Source organism: Phocoena sinus, chromosome 4, assembly GCF_008692025.1.
Source record: "Phocoena sinus isolate mPhoSin1 chromosome 4, mPhoSin1.pri, whole genome shotgun sequence".
NCBI lineage: Eukaryota > Metazoa > Chordata > Mammalia > Artiodactyla > Phocoenidae > Phocoena > Phocoena sinus.
In genome coordinates this window covers 69,407,293-69,432,797 of record NC_045766.1, presented here as the reverse complement: position 1 = coordinate 69,432,797, position 25,505 = coordinate 69,407,293, and the positions used below count along the sequence as shown (strand labels likewise).

General features: G+C 40.1%; 1 protein-coding gene across 1 annotated transcript in view; it reads left to right on the top strand.

Moving 5' to 3' along the window:
• ATP13A5 (ATPase 13A5) overlaps positions 1 to 25,505 on the top strand; it is a 99,451-nt gene that overhangs the window by 73,565 nt on the left and 381 nt on the right. Inside the window, 6 exon segments of the mRNA XM_032629401.1 lie at positions 892 to 988; positions 2,997 to 3,069; positions 14,437 to 14,611; positions 17,430 to 17,632; positions 21,458 to 21,546; positions 23,845 to 23,917. Coding sequence (XP_032485292.1) covers positions 892 to 988; positions 2,997 to 3,069; positions 14,437 to 14,611; positions 17,430 to 17,632; positions 21,458 to 21,546; positions 23,845 to 23,917 — 710 coding nt within the window.

Genomic DNA, 25,505 nt, shown 5'->3' with positions numbered 1-25,505 from the left:
TCTCCTGCATCGGCAGGTGGACTCTCAACCACTGCGCCACCAGGGAAGCCCTGGTAGGCGGATTCTTAACCACTGCACCACCAGGGGAATCCAGTAATATTTGCTTTTTTCTTTTTTATTGAAGTATAGTTGACATACAATATTATGTTAGTTTCAGATGTACAACTTAGTGATTTGACATTTATGTACATTATGAATTGATCACCATGATAAGTCTAGTAACCATCTGTCACCATACAAAGTTATTATAATATTATTGACTAGGGACTATTTACTTGCTAAGCTTCAATTTTTACCCTTGTCTTTATCTCTTTGGGTTCCCATACCAGCTCACATTATTACCCTGTGCTCTTCCTCGTGTATTGAAGCCAACAAACCCATTTCATCTCAAATATTGGCACCACATCTACTCTCCCTGTGATGTGAGAGCACCTGGCCCTTAGCTTTATGTCTCTAAGGGACTTTAAAACACACACAGGGAGCAAGTGTTGCTAGGATGGAATGAATCACAGGCGAGTCAGTACTTGACATTTTGCACCTTGTCACAATGTATTGTGTTTATAATGTACATGTTAATCTTCTTAATTCATTGCAAGCTAGTTGAAAATAAGGACTGTGCCTGATTCATTTATATCCTCCATGACTCTGAGCACAATGCTGGCACCTTATAAGCCTTAAATAAATGTGAACTTATGAATCAGTGGGTGAGGTAATGATTGAAGGAAAGAATGAGTGAGTGAATAAGTGGTTAAATGAATAATTGAGAGGATGAATCAGTGATTAAGTGAATGTATACCAGCAGGCTATTAAAATGAGCTCCTTTTAAAATATAAAAGAGACTGGGAGATATGTGTCATATATAACCAGTTACTTTTATGTTTTCTTAAACAGAGAAAGCCTTGCTGCTCTCGTCTCATCCTTTGGGGTATTTAAATACTTGGTCATGTACAGCATAACCCACTTTATGGGTACATCACTGCTCTACTGGGTACGAACCAAAATAATTTCTTCCCAGTTCTAATTGCATTTATATCCCTTGTTTATTTGGGGGAGGTGGTGCAGCTCTTACACAGGATTTAATGTTTTATAAATAAATGACATTTCTCAAAATAGATGTCTACAAACTTGAGAACTTGATATAGCTGTGCATGAAACACAGAGCTAGAAATAAGTAGATGTGGCTCAGTTTCTAGGAGTGCTGTTCTTCTCTAGATAACCTGAGACACTTGACCTCCTCCAGCCTCTATTTCTTCACTTAGAGTATGGAGAGAGCTTCAGGGGAGCCTAAATATAACTCAGCAGGAAATGCATCAGTCTCCAACTATGGAATATTTTTGGCAGACTAAGAAGAGATAAAAAGAATGAGAAGTTGTTGAATTTGACTTTGAAGGACTCAAAAACTGGAAAAATTCCCACACCGGAGCTTTAGTTCTGAACTTGCCCAGAACTTACACGTCATTAGTAAAGGATTAACAATTCCGTAAAAATGTTTTGAAAAGACTTTTGAAATGAAATGATAAAAATAATCATCTAAGAATTAATTAGCTATATGGAAGAAATATGTATAGGTTGAAAGTAATCTGCATCGGTTCAGTCATAACTTACTCTACAGTAAAATGATCCACCAGGCTCAGGGAACTCTGTGGGGAGGGAATTATTTTACGGCTTCCCTAAGACATTTGAGTGGTGAAAGCAGGGACCACAGGACTCCAGTCTCAGTGGGCTATTGATTGCAAGAAGCATACACAGAGGCTAAGGGCCAACTAGATGGGTAGAAACAAGAAATGGATTGGGAGTCAGGAAACCTCGATTCAAGTTCTGCCTCTATGACTAAAAACAAATTAGATCTTGCCCTTGGCCGAGCCTTTATCTGCCTCCGGGAACTCAGGCTGACTGATTTCCAAAGCCCTCGATAGTTCTCTGAAAACTGCTCCCAGAATAAAAAGTAAAGCTGTCTTTGAAAAGCCCTGTTCCATCTCAACCTGCTTATATATAATTTTACCATTCTGAGGGCAAAAGAATATGAGAAGGAAATGTAAAAAGACAGAGAAAGAATTGGAGGATGAGAGGAACACTGAGAAACTATTTGCATTCTCTGAAAATTACAAAAGCAGAATTTCAGTTCCAAAGTCTCCATGGATAGAGTTGGAACCAGTCTACTCTGAAACCACTCACTCTGATGGTCTAGACCTAAGTAAGAGTGCCCTCCAAGGACCTTCACCTGGAAACATCTTGGCCTTGAGTTCACTCTCCAAGGGGCCAGAAATATTTTCATTTGCATCAATGTGGTCTGTAATATGCATAGAACCAGATTATGATTTAGTGCTCAGTCAATAGCTATGAAGCAGAGAAACAGACTTGGCAGCAAAAGGTATTGCAAGGCAAGTTCCTGGAGAGTATCGAGCTGACTTTCATGTTTAAATACTTCAGTTCCATAATTGTGAACTGAAAAGGAGTTCTATGTCTACACAAACCTTAGAAAGGCAGGTGGTATACCTGAAGTCTGCAATGGGCTTTCTTGGGGTGGGGAACTTGTTCAGTTTGTGAAGGTAGATGGACTCCAAGAGAACCATGTTGTGAACTCAATCCATGGATGAGGATGGAGAAAAAAACATGTTGAATGATTTGAAGCCTTGACTTCAAATTTTAAGCATGAAGTCCCAGAAGAACTTTCAGGCTTTAATATCTTATGTTGAGAGTTCAACTATCCAGGCTAAGTCTACAGCTGCAAGAATTACTATGGCCGATAAGGAGGGTGTTTCCCAACTGACTGACTCTCGTCGCTAATATGGAATTAAGTTAAACACTGGGAAAATAGTGATTTGGTTTTATTCTATTCAATGAGATGCTAAAGATGTTAGGTAAGTTCCTTTCTTCCTAAAGTGGGGAGAAAAGTAACAGCTGCTTCCTGACTACTTTCAAGAACAGTGTTGGGAATGATAAAGACAATATGATGGCAGAAGCCTCACTTATGTTTACATTTCTTTCCTTTTCAGCAACTACAGCTTTTCGGGATTTACCAGTATCTCATGTCAGATGTTGCTACTACCTTGATGGTCTGTTTAACAGGTGAACTCTTTAGCAAAGTAAACCATATTAGTTGTATTTATCCATGAAATTCTAGAACTATTCATACAAATAAGAGGTTCTGACAATGACACATCTTAACTACCAAGACCTCATTACCTGTGAATTTTTTGAAAGTGGTGTTGGCAGTAAGTTGAGGCTTGAAGTCCTCAGACTTGGCGTTAATATGTCCTGATAGAAAATAGGTCTTAGCCTTACAAAATTGTCAATGCATTCTCAGTTCTTTGTAGGTTTGTGTCTTGTACAAAGAAAAATGTACAAGAAATCCGGGAAGGGAAATCTTTGAAACCCAAAGGTCATTTTCCATTATTCAGCTATGCTTCACATTGACGTGAAACCAGACTTTTTCTAGGTCTTTGACGTTTGAGAACAAATGCTAGCGCTTTATTGTAGTGGAATTCTCTCAAAAGCAAGGTGCGGCTCACAGCAGCTATTGCTTATTTCCTTCCTTTGAGATGACACTGCTAAAGTATTTCCTACCAAGGAACTTAGAGCTTGATACTAACTCTTAGTAAGTGAGAAAGGTGACTGCCTCAACAGAGAGCAAAGAAAGAGAGTGATATACTCACCTCCTTTTCCTTGTTCAACGAAGGAAGTGTTAGGAGAAGTAACAGATAAAACATGAAGCAATGCAGGATATTAACAACCTTGAGAATTTCATGTAGCATCTTTTTTTTTATAAGCAGATATTCATTTTTAATTATTATTTATTTATTTATTTGTTTTTGGCTGTGTTGGGTCTTCGTTTCTGTGTGAGGGCTTTCTCCAGTTGCGGCAAGCGGGGGCCACTCTTCATCGCGGTGCGCGGGCCTCTCACTATCGTGGCCTCTCTTGTTGTGGAGCACAGGCTCCAGACGCGCAGGCTCAGTAGTTGTGGCTCACGGACTCTAGAGCGCAGGCTCGGTAGCTGTGGCTCACGAGCCTAGTTGCTCCGCCGCATGCGGGATCTTCCCAGACCAGGGCTCGAACCCGTGTCCCCTGCATCGGCAGGCAGATTCTCAACCACTGCACCACCAGGGAAGCCCCATGTAGCATCTTAGAAACATGAAAGTGATATTGAGGTCATATATTATATTCACCCAATGACAAAATTTATCAGTGTCAGGGATGTAAGTAATATCAATTTTGATTCTTAGGGTTGAAATGTCTATTTATAGCCCTCTAAAATATTTTCTATGTGTTATTAATATTCACATGACTGGATAATTTTGAATCCTTGATATTGCTTCTAGAATGTTCTCTATTTTTTAAAGCAATTTGCATGATTTACTTGTGAAGATGGACGATGATGTTAAAAAGAATACCAGGGTGTTCCGAGAGCTACGCTAGCAGGCAGTAGCGTGAAAGTGAAGGCCATGGCCATCCTCTACCACGCCCTATCTCTGCGACCTTTGGGAAATTATTTACTAAATAAATAATTGACTCATATGAAAGGTCCTTATAAGGTTGTGAGGATCAGATAACGTACCACATGTAAAGTGTATGGAACAGTGCACCACACCCTGTAAGCCCTCATTACAAGATGAATGATATTGCGCTACACCCATCCTTTTTGTCTTTTTTTTTTTTGAGATGACTATTTGGTGAGCCCTTGAAAAGACTTAGCCTGCGTACAAGTAGACTGATTGGAAATTCAAAAACATGGGTGGTAGCCTGGCCACAGAATTGCCAGATGGCCTTGAGCAAGTTGTTCTGAGCTTTTGCACACTTAATTCCATGATACTGGTTATGAATTTGACTCCCAAGGTGATGGGTATACTTTATGCTTTCCCATGGCAATAGCCTGCTGACTCTCATGCCAGTTGGTCATGCTGTGAAACTTACCCTCTCATCTCAGAGCGAGTTTGGTGGGAGAGTTGGGATGACTCAGGGCAGGACCACTGTTACCAGTGGGAGAGAAAAGTCTCAGAAGGGTGATAGACCAGAAGCATAGTGTTCTATTTGAATGACAGCACTTTACCAATTATTATTCAACAAGTGTGTAGCTGTCTAAGTAAATGGTGAAGGCGAAAAAAGAGGGTGGAAACTGCTATCTTTGTTTGTTTTTACCACCTGCCTTCAAACACTATTGCTTTCCCATCCCTGCAAGTTCAGTCATCCTACAGGCAGATCATTTCCTGGTCAATTCTAGGTATTCAAATGACATCATCTTTAGATATAAGAAGTCCAGGTATTATAAATTCACATTTCATGTTTTCACCCAATGCAAAGCTTTCTTCCCCGGATGAAGCCTGACCTATGGCTTGGAGCAGGCAGTGGGAGAGAAGGCCATGGTCTCTATTTTCCTTTGTTTTCTACTTTCACCCCTGCTTCAGCAAATATAAGCGGCAGGACCCCAGGACTTTTTGCTTAAGTGGGGGTACTCTAGTTCTCTCCTGTCAAGTGCCCTCTAACAGGGTAAGCATCTAAACTCAGGCACTTTGCATGGGGCTCACTGGTGAGTTCTTGAGTTCTTCAGAGATTCCCAGTCCAGCGCTCTAGACTAGACCACGCCCTGACATGTGTGGCGCTCTCTCCTCTGACCCCCCAGGATTTCTTTCAGGATCTGCCTTCTAGTGGTACATATCACAAAGCCTTTTTCTTCTGCTGGGCCCTCTAGCCTCAGCTGAACAGTCCACTGGGCAGATTCCTTCCAAGACAGCTCTAGCCTGGCTAATTTCCATCCCTTCTACTTGACGTACCAGATAGTAGATGTGTAGCTTGTTCTCACTGCTGCCCCTTCTCTCTTCCCTTTGATATTACAGGAAGGAGAATGAGAGCCATTCTCCACCCTCGCCACTTCAGGTCTCTCCTGGAGTGGTTTTTATGACCTCCCTTCATTTGTGTTGTGATGCTGGGAAGAAAACCACAGTTCTTGCTTCTCCTAACAATTTCCGTTAAAGAATCTCTTGATCATCTCCATGGTTTACTCTTATATAGTCTGTACATAGGTAACTGGGGGAGGGGGGATGGCATGCTTACAGTTGAAGGACCAGTGTGGATCCCTCTTGGTAGGCACTATGGAGATATGGTAGTCATCTTTCTTCACATTAAATTGGCACTTACCTCTCACTGTCCTCAAATATGAGGCTCAGCAAAATTCCCCAGACAAGAGGAAAATCTCCATTCAACCTCCTCTTAGAAGTGTTCATCTCCTACTATGTGTTACGTACATTAAGTACCTGGGCATTAAAAGGCTGATCATTGATGTATAGAGTTTAGTGGAGGATTCACATACATGAATGGATGAAATACAAGTCAAAAATAGTGAGTACCAGAAAACAGCAGATGCTTTTGGAGTTTGGAAAAAGGGGATATTGTTTCTGATGATCTGTAGTTAAGGAGGAGATGGCAATGTAGAAAAGAGAGATACTGGGATGGCTTCATGGAAGAAGTAGCATTTGCACCAAAATAGGAAGGGTGAAAAGATTTCAAATATCTTTTACCAAAAGAAAGGCATTTCAAGTAGAAGGAAGCAGCCTGAGCGAGAGAGAGCTGATAAATATAGGGGGTGAGTTTTTCAATTTGACCACACTGTAGGGTATGTGGAAAAAAATAGCAGGAGATAAAATCTGACCAAGTAGGTTGGGTCAGATCACAGAACCTTGACTGACAGGCTGATGACTGTGGACATTTATCTGCAGACATTAAGCGTTATTGACGATTGGACGATCCATGTAAAATCACTCTCACCAAGGCATCTCTATTTCCAGGTTCCCCAGTTAGGACTTTGAACCTAAGCCTGAATTAGTATGGGACAAAGAAAATGCCATAACATTAAGCTAAGTGAAATAAGCCAGAGAAAGGTAAATACTGTCACTTATATGTGGAATCTAAAAACTATAACAAATTAGTGAACATAACAAAAAAGAAGCAGACTCAGATAGAGAGAACAAACTAGTGGTTACCAGTGGGGAGGGTGGGGACAGGCACTAAAGGGGTTGGGGTACAAACTATTGGGTGTAAGATAGACTACAAGGGTATATTGTACAGCATGGGGAATATAGCCAATATTTTGTAATGACTGTAAATGGAGTGCAACCTTTAAAAATTGCATAAAATTTTTAAAAAATTAATTTAAAAAACCATAATGAAATAAATCTACCTAGTACATTCTCTTAGAGAATGTTTTAAAAAAGACAATTCTATCACATTATTTATTTATTTACTTGCTTATCTATCCATACCTTGCCTTGTTCCCACAAGATTTTATTTTATTTTATTTATTTTTTTTTTAACATCTTTATTGGAGTATAATTGCTTTACAGTGGTGTGATAGTTTCTGCTTTATAACAAAGTGAATCAGCTATATATATACATATATCCCCATATCTCCTCCCTCTGTGTCTCCCTCCCACCCTCCCTATCCCACCCCTCTAGGTGGTCACAAAGCACCGAGCTGATCTCCCTGTGCTATGCAGCTGCTTCCTGTTAGCTGTCTATTTTACATTTGGTAGTATTTATAAGTCCATGCCAGTCTCTCACTTCAGCCCAGCTTACCCTTCCCCCTCCCCATGTCCTCAAGTCCATTCTCTACGTTTGAGTCTTTATTCCTGTCCTGCCCCTAGGTTCTTCAGAACCTTTTTTTTTTTCTTTTTTAGATTCCATACATATGTGTTAGCATATGGTATTGGTTTTTCTTTTTCTGACTTAATTCACTCTGTATGACAGACTCTAGGTCCATCCACCTCACCACAAATAATTCAATTTCATTTCTTTTTATGGCTGAGTTATATTCCATTGTATATATGTGCCACATCTTCTTTATCCATTCATCCGATGATGGACACTTAGGTTGCTTCCATGTCCTGGCTATTGTAAATAGAGCTGCAATGAACATTGTGGTACATGACTCTTTTTGAGTTATGGTTTTCTCAGGGTATATATCCAGTAGTGGGATTGCTGGGTCGTATGGTAGTTCTATTTGTAGTTTCTTAAGCAACCTCCATACTGTTCTCCATAGTGGCTGTATCAACTCACATTCCCACCAACAGTACATTAGGGTTCCCTTTTCTCCACACCCTCTCTAGCATTTATTGTTTGTAGATGGCCATTCTGACTGGTGTGACGTGATACCTCATTGTGCTTTTGATTTGCATTTCTCTAATGATTAGTGATGTTGAGCATTCTTTCATGTGTTTGTTGGCAATCTGTATATCTTCTTTGGAGAAATGTCTATTTAGGTCTTCTGCCCATTTTTGGATTGGCTTGTTTGTTTTTTTGATATTGAGCTGCATGAGCTGCTTGTAAATTTTGTAGGTTAATCCTTTGTCAGTTGTTTAATTTGCAAATATTTTCTCCCATTCTGAGGGTTGTCTTTCGGTCTTGTTTATGGTTTCCTTTGCTGTGCAAAAGCTTTTAAGTTTCACTAGGCCCCATTTGTTTATTTTTGGTTTTATTTCCATTTCTCTAGGAGGTGGGTCAATAAGGATCTTGCTGTGATTTATGTCATAGAGTGTTCTGCCTATGTTTTCCTCTAAGAGTTTGATAGTGTCTGGCCTTACATTTAGGTCTTTAATCCATTTTGAGTTTATTCTTGTATATGGTGTTAGGAAGTGTTCTAATTTCATTCTTTTACATGTAGCTGTCCAGTTTTCTCAGCACCACTTACTGAAGAGGCTCTCTTTTCTCCATTGTATATTCTTGTCTCCTTTATCAAAAATAAGGTGACCATATGTGTGTGGGTTTATCTCTGGGCTTTCTATCCTGTTCCATTGATCTATATTTGTGTTTTTGTGCCAGTACCATACTGTCTTGATTACTGTAGCTTTGTAGTATAGTCTGAAGTCAGGGAACCTGATTCCTCCAGCTCCGTTTTTCTTTCTCAAGACTGCTTTGTCTATTCGTGGTCTTTTGTGTTTCCATACAAATTGTGAAGTTTTTTGTTCTAGTTCTGTGAAATATGCCATTGGTAGTTTGATAGGGATTGCATTGAATCTGTAGATTGCTTTGGGTAATAGAGTCATTTTCACAATGTTGATTCTTCCAATCCAAGAACAGGGTATATCTCTCCATCTGTTTGTATCATCTTTAATTTCTTTCATCAGTGTCTTATAATTTTCTGCATACAGGTCTTTTGTCTCCTTAAGTAGGTTTATTCTTAGGTATTTTATTCTTTTTGTTGCAGTGGTAAATGGGAGAGTTTCCTTAATTTCTCTTTCATATTTTTCGTCATTAGTGTATAGGAATGCAAGAGATTTTTGTGTATTAATTTTGTATCCTGCTACTTTATCAAATTCAATGATTAGCTCTAGTAGTTTTCTAGTAGCATCTTTTGGATTCTCTATGTATAGTATCATGTCATCTGCAATAGTGACAGCTTACTTCTTTTCTGATTTGGATTCCTTTTATATATTTTTTTTTTTTTTTTTTTTTTTTTTTTTTGCGGTGCACGGGCCTCTCACTGTTGCAGCCCCTCCCGCTCCGGAGCACAGGCTCCGGACGCGCAGGCTTAGCGGCCATGGCTCACGGGCCCAGCCGCTCCGCGCCATGTGGGATCTTCCTGGACCGGGGCACGAACCCGTGTCCCCTGCATCGGCAGGTGGACTCTCAACCACTGCGCCACCAGGGAAGCCCTCCTTTTATATATTTTTTTTCTTCTCTGATTGCTGTGGCTAAAACTTCCAAAGCTATGTTGAATAGTAGTGGTGAGAGTGGACAGCCTTGTTTTGCTCTTGATCTTAGTGGAAATGGTTTCAGTTTTTCACCATTGAGAACAATGTTGGCTGTTGTTTTGTCATATATGACCTTTATTATGTTGAGGTACGTTCCCTCTATGCCTACTTTCTGGAGGGTTTTTTATCGTAAATGGGTATTGAATTTTGTCAAAAGCTTTTTCTGCATCTATTGAGAATGATCATACGGTTTTTCTCCCTCAGTTTGTTAATATGGATTATCACATTGATTGATTTGCATATCCACAAGATTTTAATGCAGCATACAACAGCCACTAATAAGACATGATATAATATATGAAAGGAAAAATCTAGGACAAAAGCAAGATGAAGTCAGAAAAGTCAATTAAGAAAATGCATGTCTTGAAGTCCAATTTGACCTTCATAAGTTTAGAAGCCATTTTGAAAGGAAATTGTTGTAACTGCACCCCTGTTCTTTTCAGTAAGACTCACTCAAATTAGATGAAGAAAATTGAGGAAGGGACATGTTTAATAATCTAATTCTCAAAAAATTTCTGAGAACAAAAAGTTGAAAGCATCAAAGCTTGAGGAGGGCTAGAGTCCTCTTTCTTTATTTCCAAGAGACCATCTTCTGTCTTTCTTCTTCTTTCTATCCTTCCTGATTTCATCTGACTTCTACTCATTCACTTTGCAAATGACCCCAGATGGTGACTACTGTTGAGTTTCCATAACTTTTCTGCGTGTCCTACTACAGCCAATTAGCTCAACCTCTCAGTGTCATTTGCAAATCGTTTGGAAAGAAAATTTATAAACTTCTCTTGGGTAAGATGCCCAGTCGAGGCCAATCATTTCTATGAGTGAAGTCATGTAATTCAGCTCCATTTGGGCCAATCGCTCCAGCATATTGGAGGAGGCACAGTGTACAGAGAAGAAGGCTGTAGGAGGGATTGTATCTGTTATAGAAATACCTCTCTTAAGTTCCATCAGTGCTTCAATGAGCCCTTTCTGGGTCTTGGTCCCCTTGGAGAATCTGATGGAAGATAGAGATCTTCTCACCTTAAAAATCTCCTGAGGCACAATCAAAATTTTGCATGTAGTTTAGATGAGTTCACAAGACTCCTGAAATTTGACTTATGTGACTTGAAATGTCCATAACACAAGTAAGCCAACTATTTAGGAGAAACATACCTCCATAATATCCAAATGATGACAAACAGTTAAAAACTATACTTTGAGAATAGAATTTAAAAGCTGCTAAGTCCTCCCATACAGCAGGCCCTGTGCTAGGTTCAGTAAGGAACAGAAAGTGGAATGAGACAGGATTTCTTCCCTTAGGGAGCTCACAGTCTGCTGAATACATATGTAAACAATTAGACTTAATGCCAGACATTCTGAACTATAGCAGCAATATGGGTAATGTGCTGAGGAAACTCTGAGGAGGTAATGATTAATTCTGAATAAAATATAACACTGCACAAGTTTTTATTCCTCTGCATGCAATCTGATATATATATATATCATCATTTTAAAGAAACCTAGACAATTCAGAAAAGTTCTTCTAGTTGCTGATAAACTGTTCTGCTGCTTGAGCTTGTATTCCAGGGCTCCTCATTTTATTCTTTTCAATTCATGAGCTCCAAACCACTGCAATCTGTTGTAGAGCAGAGAACATGGGGCTTTACAGTCAGACAGACTTGAGTTTACATCACCACCATGTCACTCACTAACTATGGGTCTTTAAGCAAGGGATTCTAGTTTTCTGAACATCAGTTTCTTTACTGGTAAAGAGAAATACCTATTTCACATTGCTTCTTAACGAAATAATGATAATATTTATAAAACACTTAGCACAGCCTCTGGAACCTAGTAGGGACTCTAAAATGGTTGTTATTATTTTTATTTATAGTCAAGTATACAGATTCCCTGTCAGAAAGTATTAAACAGCTCTATTAGGGAAAAAGTGAGAATAATCTCTATGTAAGGATTCTGTATCAATTGCTACAGTAATTGCCATAGTAATGCTGCATAACAAACCACTCTCAAAGCTCAGTGGCTTACAATAGCCACTCATGGTTTTATGAGTTGACTACCCTTCAGTTGATCTAGGTGGGCTTACCTGAGCCACTCTGTTTAGGATGTAGATTAGTTGGTCTTGGTCCAGGCTTTGGGTTTAATTCAGGTTTGTTTCTCATTTTTCTTACTGGAGCTGGACTGAATGGACAAACCTGAGCATGCTATGAGTACAGATCAAAGACAGCAGAGCCAGAGAGCAAGCCCAGCCATGCAAGCATGCCTCAAAACTGCTAACATCTCTCTGGCCAGAGAAAATTACACAGTAAATACCATAATTAAGGAGAGATAAAGTACACTTTGCCACAATGAGACCAATAATTCAATCTTCCACAGTCCCTGTGTAAAAGAAAAGGCAGAAACTACAATGAACATCTGAGAAAGAGAAGACCAAAGAGGTAGAAGCCAGATGCCCAGAGGTGCAATTACACGTCTTTCCACTACCCATAGCCTCTCTATGAACTCTGTGGCCACATTCTACCTTGGATACTGGACTGCAGAGAGAACTGCAAGCACTGCAGCCTCTGCTTTCTAATGCCACAGAGCGGTCTCCTTGCACCCCTCCCCCAGCATTGACCACAGTCCACATTGTGTACCTCTTCTCTGTATGCCCATGCAATGACTTCTGACACCAACTACCTGGAGCTGGGCCAAACCTCACAGGTTAAGGGACAGCCTTCACAAGACTGCCTTCACTTTAGGCACCAGCTGTAAGTTTGGGAGTCCCAATGCCACTTACACTTCTGACGTGCTGGTTATAAATGTGGGCATTCTCACTAGTCCCTCAGGTTCAATCATTTGCAACAACAACTCACAGAACTCAGGAAAGTGCTATCCATCTGATTATAGTTTTATTATAACAAAAAGATATAAATCAGAACCAATCAAAGGGAGAGATATAAGGGCAAGGTCTGGGAGGATCTCAAACATGACTTTTCCATTGTCCTCTCCCTAGGGAGTCAGTCTGCCTTACTCTCCTGGCACGTGGATGTGTGACCATATGCAGAGTATTGCCAAACAGGGAAGCTCACCTGAGCTTTGGTGTCTGGAGTTTTTATTGAGGTTTCATCATAGAAACATGATTGATTGAATCATTGGCCATGAGGTTGAGCTCAATCTCCAGCTCTCTCCTTCTCTGAAGGCCCCAGCTCTCTAATCATACAGTTGGTATTTTTGGCATGGCCAGCTCCCATCCTGAATCATCTCATCAGCACAAACTCTCTTTAGGCCCACTATGAACAGAAGGGATACTCCTATCAATCAGGAAATTCGAAGAGTTTAGAGGATATATCCCAAGAAGTGGGGACAAAGGCCAGTCAAACTTTTCACTCCAAGGATCCACCTGAGACAAAGGCTAGCCACATTCTTTATTACACACCCCATCTGTGTTTTCCACTGGACTTCAAGCTCTTTAAAAGCAGAGGAGTTGTCCTTCTCAACTCTGCATAACTCACAGCCGCTAGCCCAGCACCCTCCTGGGAAACACTGATTAAATTGATAAAGGTAAAAGCTTTAGACAGTCAGAGAGGTTTAGGATAAATGAGTTGGAAGAGCCTTTGGAGACCATTTAGACATTCCAACACATTCGTTCTATGCATGAGAAAATGAAGAACCAAAGAGTGTTTGTGATAACCCCAGAACACGCATTGAGCAAACTAAAGACCTGTTTTAGAGTTCTATTATCTAAAACTGGACACTCAATCCCCGCCGCCCTGCCTCTACATGCATGAACACGGACATAAGGATACATACCTCACTTTCTTACATCAAAGAAACCAGTCATAAGCTATGAAAAGGCGAGAAGTAACAGATGTAAAGAACTGAAACATCCCGACCTCCCCATGCTTATTTCCTGCTCTGCCCTGAGAAGTAAAGTACATTCCATTTTCATCAGTTTGTTAGCATATAAGGCTTCTGAGATGGATGTAATCATCTTTTTCTTTTTCTTTTTCTTTTTTTTTTTGTGGTTCTGTTTAATCCCTGCCCATTGCCAATCCCTTAAATGTTAAAAAATAAATCCTAGGACCAAAATATATTTTAACATCCCCATCTGGAGGGAGGGAAGATTTCTTTAAGTTCTTTTTCCTAACTAATTCTAATGTGCTCTAGCAGTCTTCCAATTACACAATTGTCCAGGAGGGAGCAGAACATACTTCTAACATCTATCCTCGTACACTGAAGTGCTCAGAGAATGTTGGCTAAGTGAATAATAGAGTGAGTGTTTTTCAAAAAATTTCCCAGCATACGAAGATTAGTCCAGTTAGATGCCTCCTTACTCTCTTCATCTTAACTCTCCACTTTTCCATCATCACTGAGAGATAACAGTACTGTTATCCGTGTGGAAAGTCATCTTTCTCTTTTACAAACCATTCCTAGCCAGTCTGGTTGTGGAGAAAATAGTTGTACTATGCAATATGGTACATGTATTAATTATAGAACTTTTGAACCCATTAATTTTCATTTCAGAAGATGAAACCAAAGCATGGAAGAGGCAAAGGCTGGTAGCATTGGACGTGCAGCTAGGCAGTGAGCTTACCTAGATGTAAACCCTCAATTCATGTTTGCTGAGTCTGAACCCTAACACAAGACTCAGGGTAACATGCATCTCAATCTTTCATTCTCAATAATGAAATTGTAACATGGAAAAATGCATTTGTCTTTTCAGTGAGTTCAACTCATGCCTACCCAAAGCTGGCTCCATACCAACCAGTAGGACAGCTCCTTTCTCCCCCTTTGCTGTTGTCAGTCTTTTTAAACACCTGCTTCACCTGCATTGTGCAGATCTGTGCATTTCTCTGTGTGAAGCAGCAGCCCTGGTATTGTGAGGTCTACAGACACAGGTCAAGTTTGGTTTCTTAACTTTCCTTTCGGAAGGTGGTACAATGAACACCCAATGACGCTGTTCAACTTGTTTTGAATATATATTCTAAACCTTTAATTAAACAAAGTTGTTTCCAGACTGCAAAACACCAGTGATGGGATAGAACACAGAACACAGTCAATGGGTGGAGTGCTGGAATGAGCCATGTGGAGTGGGTGGGGAAAGATCTTCACATTGGCTGTTGATGCATAGATGTAATGGCTGGTTGACTGAATGAATGTATTCATTTGCTGGTGGTTTGGATATCATATAGACCAGGGGTCAGCAAACATTTCTTGTAGATGGCCAGGTAGTAAATATTTCGGGCCTTGTGGGCTCTGTGGTCTCTGTTGGAACTACTCAACTCTGCTGTTGTAGTGCAAAAGCAGTCAGAGACAACATGTAAACAAGTTAGTGTGACTGTGTTCTAATAAAACTTTATTGACAAAACCAGGTGGTGAATCGGATTTGGCCAATGGGCTATAGTTAACCAGCCACTGATATACAAGAGATTTGCTTAAATTAGTTTCAGTTTTTCAAATGTTCATTGATGGTATCATTGTTCTGATGGAATCGAACAGTAGACTTAGGGCAAATCTCTGCACCTTCCAGGGCTTTAATTTCCTTAACTATAAATTAAGGGTAAGATGAGGTGAATTTAGATGTTCAAACATTTTTTTGACAAAGCCTGCCCGACTTCCAAAAGGAAAGGCAGAAAGAGCTGCTCGTTTTAAGATAGGGCTTGTACAAACTCCCCCTCACTCCACTGTCATCCTGAGGGCATCAGAGTCCGAGGGATCAGTGAAGGACAGATTGAAAACTACAAAACAATGTCTAAGACGATCATTTAGACCCCCAATTCAGCAATTCAAGTATTACTTAGAATATAGAATTGACTTTTGTTTCAAAACCAGACTTTTCCCCAAATTGGAGTGCACGTATTCAGAGAAGTGACCTTTTGATTGAATCTAGGAAACGTGGTATAGCCAAAAGGGTGATGGATGGGTAGTCCTATCTCTGTCATTAACTAGCTATGTCATTCTAGCCTTCAACTTTTTTTTTAATATAACTTTATTTATTTTATTTATTTGTTTTTGGCTGCATTGGGTCTTCGTTGCTGCACGCAGGCTTTCTCTAGTTGCGGCGAGCGGGGGTTACTCTTTGTTGCAGTGCGCCGACTTCTCATTGCGGTGGCTTCTCTTGTTGCAGAGCATAGGCTGTAGGCATGCGGGCTTCAGTAGCTGTGGCTTATGGGTTCGGTAGTTGTGGCTCGAGGGCTCTAGAGCACAGGCTCAGTAGTTGGGGCACACGGGCTTAGTTGCTCCGTGGCATGTGGGATCTTCCCGGACCAGGGCTCGAACCCGTGTCCCCTGCATTGGCAGGTGGATTCTTAACCACTGCACCACCAGGGAAGCCCAAGTCTTCAACTTTTTTATCTGCCATGTAAGTATACTGGATTGGATACATTTTGGTGTTAAATTCTGTAATTCAGGCCTTCTCGTCTGTCTGTCCTCCTTATGCAAGAAAGCTTTGTGACTGCTGATTGTTTCATTAATTCATTCCACAGACAGTAACTGAACATCTACTATATGCAAAGCACATTTTGGCCTAGGGAGCCAAGGATAATATGACTTAAGTCTTGCATTTGAGTTCACAATTTAAAAATGAATTTTATCTATAAACAGTTATAATAGTAGTAAAAAGGTTCGAGCTGAACAAGAAAGCTGATGAAAACAAGTTTATTTGTGGGCTTGATTATTGAAAAAAAAGAATATTACAAATGGATCAATCCAGACTGGGAAAGCCCATGTCTTAAAAAAAATATTTTTGTGAGCAAATACCATGTGGCATCAGTGTGCTAGGTGCTAAGGATTTGTTATATAGTCGAGTAAAACAAACAAACAAAAGTAAAACCAAAAGAAATATTCCACATTCAAAGAACTCTCATCCCAGGGGTGGAAAATAAAAATATGTGAAGGAGTAACTGCAAAACAACGAGCTAAATGCAGCACTAGAGAGAAGAATGGGGAGCATTAGTTATGCTTGCCACTGAATGTAAAGATGTTTCAGATACAGTGATCTTAGAGGAAATAGGATATCTGGACCCAGAGGTGTACAAATTGGGGAACAGGGAATATTTCCCTATGACTGGAATATAAGGGCATGGGAGGTCTAGCAAAAGATGTCTCAAATCGTTCCTTGACACCAGAGTGTGAAGGTCTTCTGGGCCTGCCTGAGAAGTCTGAACTTAATTTATTAGCAAAATAGAAACACAGACACTCATAAGGCGGAGAATGTTCAGATCCTCAGGAAGAGGCTTTGCTTGTGTGAGGAGAGTGGATTAGAGTGGGCACATTCAAACTCAGGACCCATGTTAAGAGGCTTACATTAGTCCACTAAAGCAAACACACCACACACACGTGCACACACACACACACACACATAGAGTTCATATGTTCCGAACTGAAAAGGATTCCATAGGAAATTGTCATCCAAGCCCTTTCAAGACAGATCCTTTGCTCCAGATGGAATTCTGGACAAAGAACAATCTTGACTTCCTCTGCATTTTATTCATGCTTTGTCGTTGCAAGAGGTGAACAAAATATGTCCTGGTAGTTACTGGCTGGAACAGCTTGCAAGGTGAGGTCTCCTGGTTGTGATTAACTAATTTTTTCCTACCAGCTGGATAAAAATAGAATAAAGGGGAGATCCGAATTTCACGGCATGCAGTTCCGCGCTAAAAAAAAAAAAAAAAAAAAGAATAAAAAGTTCCATAAATGCTGGTGATTGTTTTCTAGTAAGTGCTTTCTGGACAACCAGAGTAATTTCTCAACAAATGTGAGTTTGGAAAGAAACTGGACTGGAAATGCAACTCTGATTCCCGGTTCAGTTTTAAGTTTTGAGAGTACCACGCTATGGCCCATCACCACCATCAACTGTATCACAGCAACATTTATCTTTTCTAAGGGAAAGCCATTTCGAAAACCCATCTATACAAACTGTAACTATGAAGTTTAATTTTTCTTTTCAAACATTTTTTTCTACTCTCCCACCATCCCTAGAATTGCAACTCACTGGTGAAGTGATTGGCTGAGAAGGAAACAATCGCATTACTCTAAAATTGAGTACTGAACCATAATTGTCACAGGTAGTAGAGCCCATGGGCAGAAACCTGCTCATGTGCACGTAGGTACGTGCTATATTGAATGGTCACGAGTCCTGTCCTAATTTGAGTCATCAAGAATTGTTTTAAGCACATACACTTATGTCAAGATATTTTGTAAAAGGCTTTCTAACCAATTCAAATACAATTTGACCTCTTAGTATTTTTATAACTTTAGGCAAGTCATTTTAATCATTCTGTGCATTTTTTTGATCGTTAGTGACAATGAATGTATTTTCGTGTTATTAGTCTTTCTTCTTCTCTGAATGGTCTACATTTTATATCCATCTTTTTTTCTGTTTGGCGGCTGTTATATTTCTTATTTATTTGTGAGTTGTTTATTCCTTTGTGATTTCTTTCCACTACCTTTATTCATAAAGAGTTTTTTTCTCATTACAAAACCAGATAGATCATCACTCATTTAGTTTTTAAATCTATTTTAATGCTTTTTAAATCTAATGTTAATTTTGGCATATAGTTTGAGGTAGAGATCAAACTAGTTTATCCAACTAGTCACTAGTTCTCCCAGCAGAGTTTATTATTTAACATTCCTTTCGGTCATTTATTCAACTGAATATAATTCCACCTTTATCATACCTATATACATGTATATTTATGGTTTTCTGATATATATAATTTATATGTTTTTGTGTTATATTTATGTTATATATTAATTTATATATAATTAAGTTGTTTCTCGACTGTCTTTTATGTTTCATTGATAGGCCAGCCTATTCTTTAATCTACTATTATACTTTAGAAATCATAGTTTTATAATGATTTAATAAGTAATAAGATTGGTATATCATCATTACTCTTCAGTTTTCAAAAATCTCTTACTTTTCTTTCTTCTCCATTCTTCCAAATAAACTATAGAGTAAATTGCCAGGCTTTTAAAAAAATCTCCTTTGGGATTTTAATACTAGGAGAAAAATGTATTTGTTTACACAATTTAGTATTCACACTTAAGAACATGTCATGTCTTTCTTTTATGTCTCTTAGTAAATATTTGTAGTTTCCTCCATTATAGATCCCGCACATGTATTAAAAACACTGATCCTATGCTTTTCGTATTTTTGTTTATATTGTGATTGACTTTTTCCCATGACATTTTCTAATCAGTGATCACAAATGCATGTGAAAGGTATAGTGTTGTTTATTGTATTTATTTTTCTACTCCGAATCCTTTCTGAACGTTGCTGTAAATCCTTGATTTTTGAGTGTTCTAGAAAGATAATTACTATTATCTGCAATTAATAATGTTCCTCCTTTTCAATAGCGAAAATGCTTATTTATATGTTCTGTTTTGGTGTACAGTCCAGAACTTCCAAGGCAATGTCAAGCAATAGTGGAAACAGCAGATAGTCCTACTCCCTCATAAAAATACTTCTAGTAGTTTTCAATTGTAAATATGATTTTGAATATTGGTTCAAGGTGAGCCACATCATGTAAAGAAAATACCCTTCTATTTCCGGTAAATCAAGATTATGTTTTAAAATAAAAAATGGGGGGGCTTGTCTTCCCAAATCACCTGTGCAAACAGAGCCCATTCTTTCAACTTTCCTGATCAATAGCAACTAACCAAGGAGGGCAACATTCACTTCAGTTCTTTATTACGTTTTCCAGTCAAAGCTGAATTAAAGAAGAGAGCCTTATCATTTTGTTTCTACACTGCTCATTTGTGCCCTAGCCTGGCCTGCTTTTCAGATTACTAGTCTGAGTACAGGGTGATGTGCACAGCAGTCAGCCCAGTTCCAGTGAGTACCGGGCCTTCATCAGGATGGACATTTGGGGCATCATATTCTTCCCAGCATCTGGGTCCTTGGGACTTGGAAACAATGAAGTAAGTGAAAAATCCATACAGCCATCTCCTGGGGGTATTCTCATCACCAAGCTGCTCAGATTGCTTTATTTTAGGAGATGCAGCTCCCTCTTTTCTTCTGTCTCACACCCCTCTCAAGCAAGCCTGGGCATTCTTCCAAGAGGTTCTACCTCTAGTTGTATATATAAAATGAGGCATGGATGAATATGAGGGTGGGTGTAGGTGGTGAGGGGGAAAACCGAGCCCTTGTGGCTTCAAAAAGTAGGGTCTGCTGTAGAAGGACAGTTGCCTCTGATTTCTGGTTGGTATAGACCTCTATGGAGTTGGGAGCCAATAGACCACCAACACTGGAATAAATGACGTAGAGAGAATATAAGAGAAAATCTAATTTGTTTGTTTATAAATTTTGAGTATTGTAAGAATCATTTATATCATATCAACACTGATTAAATGCTATTGTTTCGGCCTGAAGGTGTTCATCCCATCAAAGAGCATTTATAAGGCACCGTCTACAAAGCACCTGAAAATTCTGATGGACACAGGAGTGGATGGGTTTGGGGGATAAGAACAGGGATGTTGGCACAGTGCATCCTGAGAAGTTGAGCGCCCCAAAGTAAAGCAATGTGGGCAGGTTGGAGATAAAGAAGCCAGCAGATGTGCATGCTAGTTTCTCACTTCCTCATTCAATTAGAGTCCCAGAAAAGCAGATTAAAAGTCCATTTCAGGTGGTTACAGCCTAGTGGATACATAAATGAAGACCATGTAAAGCAGAGTGATAGACACCATGTGAAGTAAAACTTGGTAAGGGAAGACTGGGGAGTCTTTAAAAGAAAGTGGTGTTGGAACTGGGCTTTCTAAGAAAAATTGGGGGTTTCCCTGGTGGCAGAGTGGTTAAGAATCCGCCTGCCAATGCAGGGGACACGGGTTCGAGCCCTGGTCCGGGAACATCCCACATGCGGTGGAGCAACTAAGCCCGTGCACCCCAACTACTGAGCCTGCACTCTAGAGCCCGCAAGCCACAACTACTGAAGCCTGCATGCCTAGAGCCCGTGCTCCACAACGAGAGAAGCCACCGCAATGAGAATCCCGAGCACCGCAACGAAGAGTAGCCCCCGCTCACCGCAACTAGAGAAAGCCTATGCGCAGCAACGAAGACCCAATGCAGCCAAAAATAAATAAATAAATTTAAAACAAAAAAAGAAAAATTGGAACTTGCCAAGACTGGGAGAATACCATCTACGCAGGGTATTTCATGAACCAAGGCACAGAAGTGTTGGGCCTCTGTGGAAGCAGCAGGCTTGTGGTTTAACTTTCCTGGCACATAGGGGAAAGCAACCAGAGATCAGTTTAGAAAGGCTGAATGGAACCAGATTGTGGAAGGCCTTGAATGTCAATCATTCAAGACCCTTGGACTTTATTCTCTAGGCAATGAAGAAGAGTGAGGTGTCACCAAGAAGAATGACTGTTTATTTATTCATGAACGACACTAGACCTGAGGTGATAAAGCATCAGGATCTCTCTGGTGACCATTTACATGGGCTGGTCACTGCAGGGTGTCCCAGCCCCAAGGACTCCTCAGTTGAGGTAACTCCTTTATGGAGTTTACTAGAATATGTTTAATTAACAGCTTCTAGGCTCAGCCTCTGAAGGAAAGATTTTTTAAGATATCACCTTTGTCTTGCAAGCATTAGAACATATTTTAAAACATATGAGGATATATCAAAACATCTGAAGATGTATCTGGTATTTGCCCAACAGAGATAATTGATTCTGCAACGTGTGTGCCAAATTATAGGAAACATTCCTTTAGCATCTAAAAATACTGTTTGCTGTTTCTTCAGATATATTCTCACTTCTGCTGGTATCTGCCTTGGGCCTCACAATTTCCATTCTGTTTTCTGCTTTTCGAGATATATACCGTGGGATGGAGGCACATGACTGACATCCGTGATTCGCATGTGCAGCGGGACCACATTTGCACCGTAATTTGCGAGTCATTTACTCTGATATCCTCTCTGGCCACTGAATGTGGTGAGGCTATTCTCATTTACTAGAAGAGCACATAACATGTCTCCATCGCACACACGCTAGCCTCTGAGTGTTTTCATGTTATTAGGGTCATCAGCTGGGTTCATTTGTTCTGTTCATACCTGGAACACCAGGTTTGGATATTTTATTCTTCCATGTTATACTAATACAATAATTAATCCTTCAAGTTTATTTTTTAAATCGTATAGTAGAAATCCTTTATAATGTAATTGTGAAGAGTGAGAAAAAATAGACTTATAGGACAATTGTGTTCTGTCTGGAAGGCAGTGACTGTAAGGAATTTCAGTTCAGTGGGCATCACTGGACCCAGGGTGCACTGGGTTAAAATCAAATTTATTAAGAAGTTATTGAGCCCATTTTTGGACCCAGCATTGTGAGAGAAATAAAAGAAAGAGAAAGATTGACTCTGGCCCTCTACCTCTTGTTTGGTTTCAAAGATGAGCCATACCCAAGTGAAACGATGGCATGGCCACCTGAGGCCGTCCATGCTTGAAGAGAGTGTAAAATAGACAGAAGTGGGAAGGACATAGGAAGGAGGAGCTCTCCCTGGGGCAGGATCCTCCTGCCCTAGGAGATTTCATGCAGGAGATGAAACTTGATCTGGTCCAGAAGGATAGGCTAGGTTTTGCTAAGTAGGAGGCGGGTATAGTCCCAGGCAGGACAACAGCCTAAGCACAGAGAGGGCTGCATGATTCTCTTTTGCCTTGGAAATGCAAAAGAATGTAGGGTGGCAGAGAGAAAAATCAAAAGCAAGCCTTGTTTCACAGAACACCTGGAAAATTAGCTAAGACTGAGGCAGCATGCTGCGGAACAGGCACGGATGGAGGTAGGCGGACAGTGATGTTTTGACTCTATGCTGAGAACAATGCGAGTCCTTGAAGATATCGGGGCAGGTTTTTCAGCGGAGCGCCTAAGACAGATTCGTTAGATGACAGCAGGAAGGCTGTATGTGAGAGCAGAGAGGCTGTGGAGAGAGAAGCAGTTAGGAAATGAAAACCCAGACCATTCAGTCATTTACAAAACATCAAGCTCCAGGGTGGGTTTGGCACTGGGGTTACAAAGAGTAAGATGTAGTCACCACTCTCAAGTGCTCAGAAGCTAGAAGCGGAGAGCATCACAGAAGCAAATTCCAAAGCAGTGTGGCCAGTGCCTTCCAGGCTAACAGATGGAAAAGAGACCTCCCAGATCAGGGTGGTGGCAGCAGGAGGGAAAGGGCCAGTCTATCCGCTACCATCTGACCCACTGTCGAATCTTACAGCCTTCTCCAGACCACCCTTTTACCCAGGGAGCCTATTTCACAACCCTAAAAAAAGCTGTCTCCACTTAGGGGAAAAAATAACATAGTGTTACTTTGAAATAACCCCTATCAGAATAGGGATGAGAATCGAAGGTGAGCATTTAGACACTGCAGAAGGCCTGTGGCTTCAGTCCTAAACGCAGCCCACCCTCTTCACAGTCATCCTACGTATTCTATACCCTTTAGGGTCTGAAAGGGAGCTGCATAACTATTCTTTTGCTATGGAAGCAGCCATGGAAAGTTGTAGCTATCACACCTATTAAATAAGTGTCCATATCTGGTGGTCAAGGTGTATTCTCTAATCCTTAAAAGGAAGTGGGTTGGGCAGGTTCAACTTTCATCAAGCCATTAGATTTAGGGCTGGGAACATTATTCAAAATTTTTTCACCTAGTTTCTATCAAAATAAACGTGAACTTCTGTCCCCCTTTTGTTTCTTTAACTCATACGTCAATTTTACTGAAAGAACGAACTCCAGGTAGCTTTTGCTTTGGGAGAATTAGAAGTAATAATATTATTAGGTGAACGATTTAATCTTCCCTCTATTTGAGAAGATAAAAATGAAGAGAGACACACAGGCTCCAAAGTGTCCAGTCTCATGTCTGCGACCCAGGGCACGTTTACTCCGTGTCTATTGTCAGGCAGTGGAGGGAACACAGAGCGAGAGGCAGTCAGATCTGATTTGAATTCTGGCTGTGCCATTTATTTATTGGCGTTGATTCCTTGGGCAAGGTACTGACCTTCTCATCTGTAAAGTGGAGAGAGTAATGCCAACCCTCCAAGCCCAAAGAGTTGTCACAAATACATAAATTAAATTAGATAATAGGTGTCCTTTTGAAGTGTAAGGTATGCAGAGTATAAAGGTAGCATTTATTTTTCAACAGTTCATCCTAACCATCACATCATGGAGGATTTCAATTTTGGTGGCAGCCCTCACCCAATTCTGTGTGGCCTTCTGTGTACAGGTAAAGAAATCTCTGTATAGCTCTTATTATTTTTCTGGGGAGATAAATAAAGGACTGACTCTCCACAGATGCTCATTGTTTAGAGCAATCACTTTAACCCCCCAAAGTGATACTGCACATGTTCTCTTTGGGGGAAATGAGAAATTCTTTGAAGGCTGCATAGAAATGCTCTCAGTATCTGTAGTGTAGAAAGCAAAACATCAAATTAACTAATTTTGTCTCACATGAAGGCATTGTATTGTACTTTCCTAGTATTTTTAATAATCTGGTAGAGGGCTTCCCTGGTGGCGCAGTGGTTGAGAGTCCGCCTGCCAATGCAGGGGACACGGGTTCGTGCCCCGGTCCGGGAGGATCCCACATGCCGCAGAGCGGCTGGGCCTGTGAGCCATGGCCACTGAGCCTGCACGTCCGGACCCTGTGCTTCGCAACGGGAGAGGCCACAACAGTGAGAGGCCCGCGTACCGCAAAAAAAAAAAAAAAAAAAAAAAAAAAAAAAAAAAAAAAAAAAAAAAAAAAAAAATAATCTGGTAGAGACTAGACCAGGTGACCTTCTAGCTCTAAAATTCAATGAGACCTGTCTTCAGGAAGACAGGAAGTTCTTCAGGAAGAACTGTCTTCAGGAAGGCTTCCTTAATTAAGAGAGAAGGGAAGCCATTGTTCATTCCAGTCAATTCTTACCCTTTGAAGGTCTTCTCCTGTAGCATTTCTCTTCTACTCAGTGTCACTAAATGACTTTACCTACTCAGTGAAAGGCTCAGGTACTATTTTTTAAGGGACAGTTAAATAAAAAGATTCATGTACTGAAGTTCCTTGGGAAAAGGCATCGACCAAGTTAAGAAAAAATATGTTTACATACAAATATCCCGTTGTACACAATGCACATAAAATTTCTCACAGTCAAAGGAATTCCATTTTTGAGACTTTATTTTAAAAAACAACCTAAAAAGAGAGAAGAAACTTGTATGTATGAAGGTTTTCATCACAGTATTATCTACAGTGGCAAAATATTAAATTCAACTCAAGTGTTCAGAAGTAGAGATGCTGTTTAAATAAATAGTAATACAGCAATTTGAAGAGATGTTATACAATCATTAAAAATGATTATTGAGAAGATGGTAGCTACAAACTGTATATGACAGAGAGTCTAGTATAAACAAAAGTGGAATGCAAGATTTGACCAATTCTATTATTATAAATGCATAAAAATTGTGTGTACTTGTAAGCACAGAAAAAAGAGACCCCCCCCACACACAAAAAATGGAAAGCAAAACCCATTTGCTTTCTAGAGTTCATTCATTCATTCAACAAATCATTATTTGACACCTTCTTTGTGGCATGGCACAGGTAGCAGTGATTTTTTTTCTTCTCTTGATTTTGAGTACATTATTTTGTTATCAGTTCAGTCCGGCAGTAAAATAATCCTAAGTGAATTGCCAGCCAGGATTGAACTAGGAAATCTGTGGAAATGAAAGGCTGTAAGCTTTTGGAGATTTCTGTGAACACAAGCACGCTCTCAATTCTCAAGGGAAAGAACCCGGGGAGCTGCTAGGTTTCGTGGGGCTGCAGAGAGAAGGGGCCAC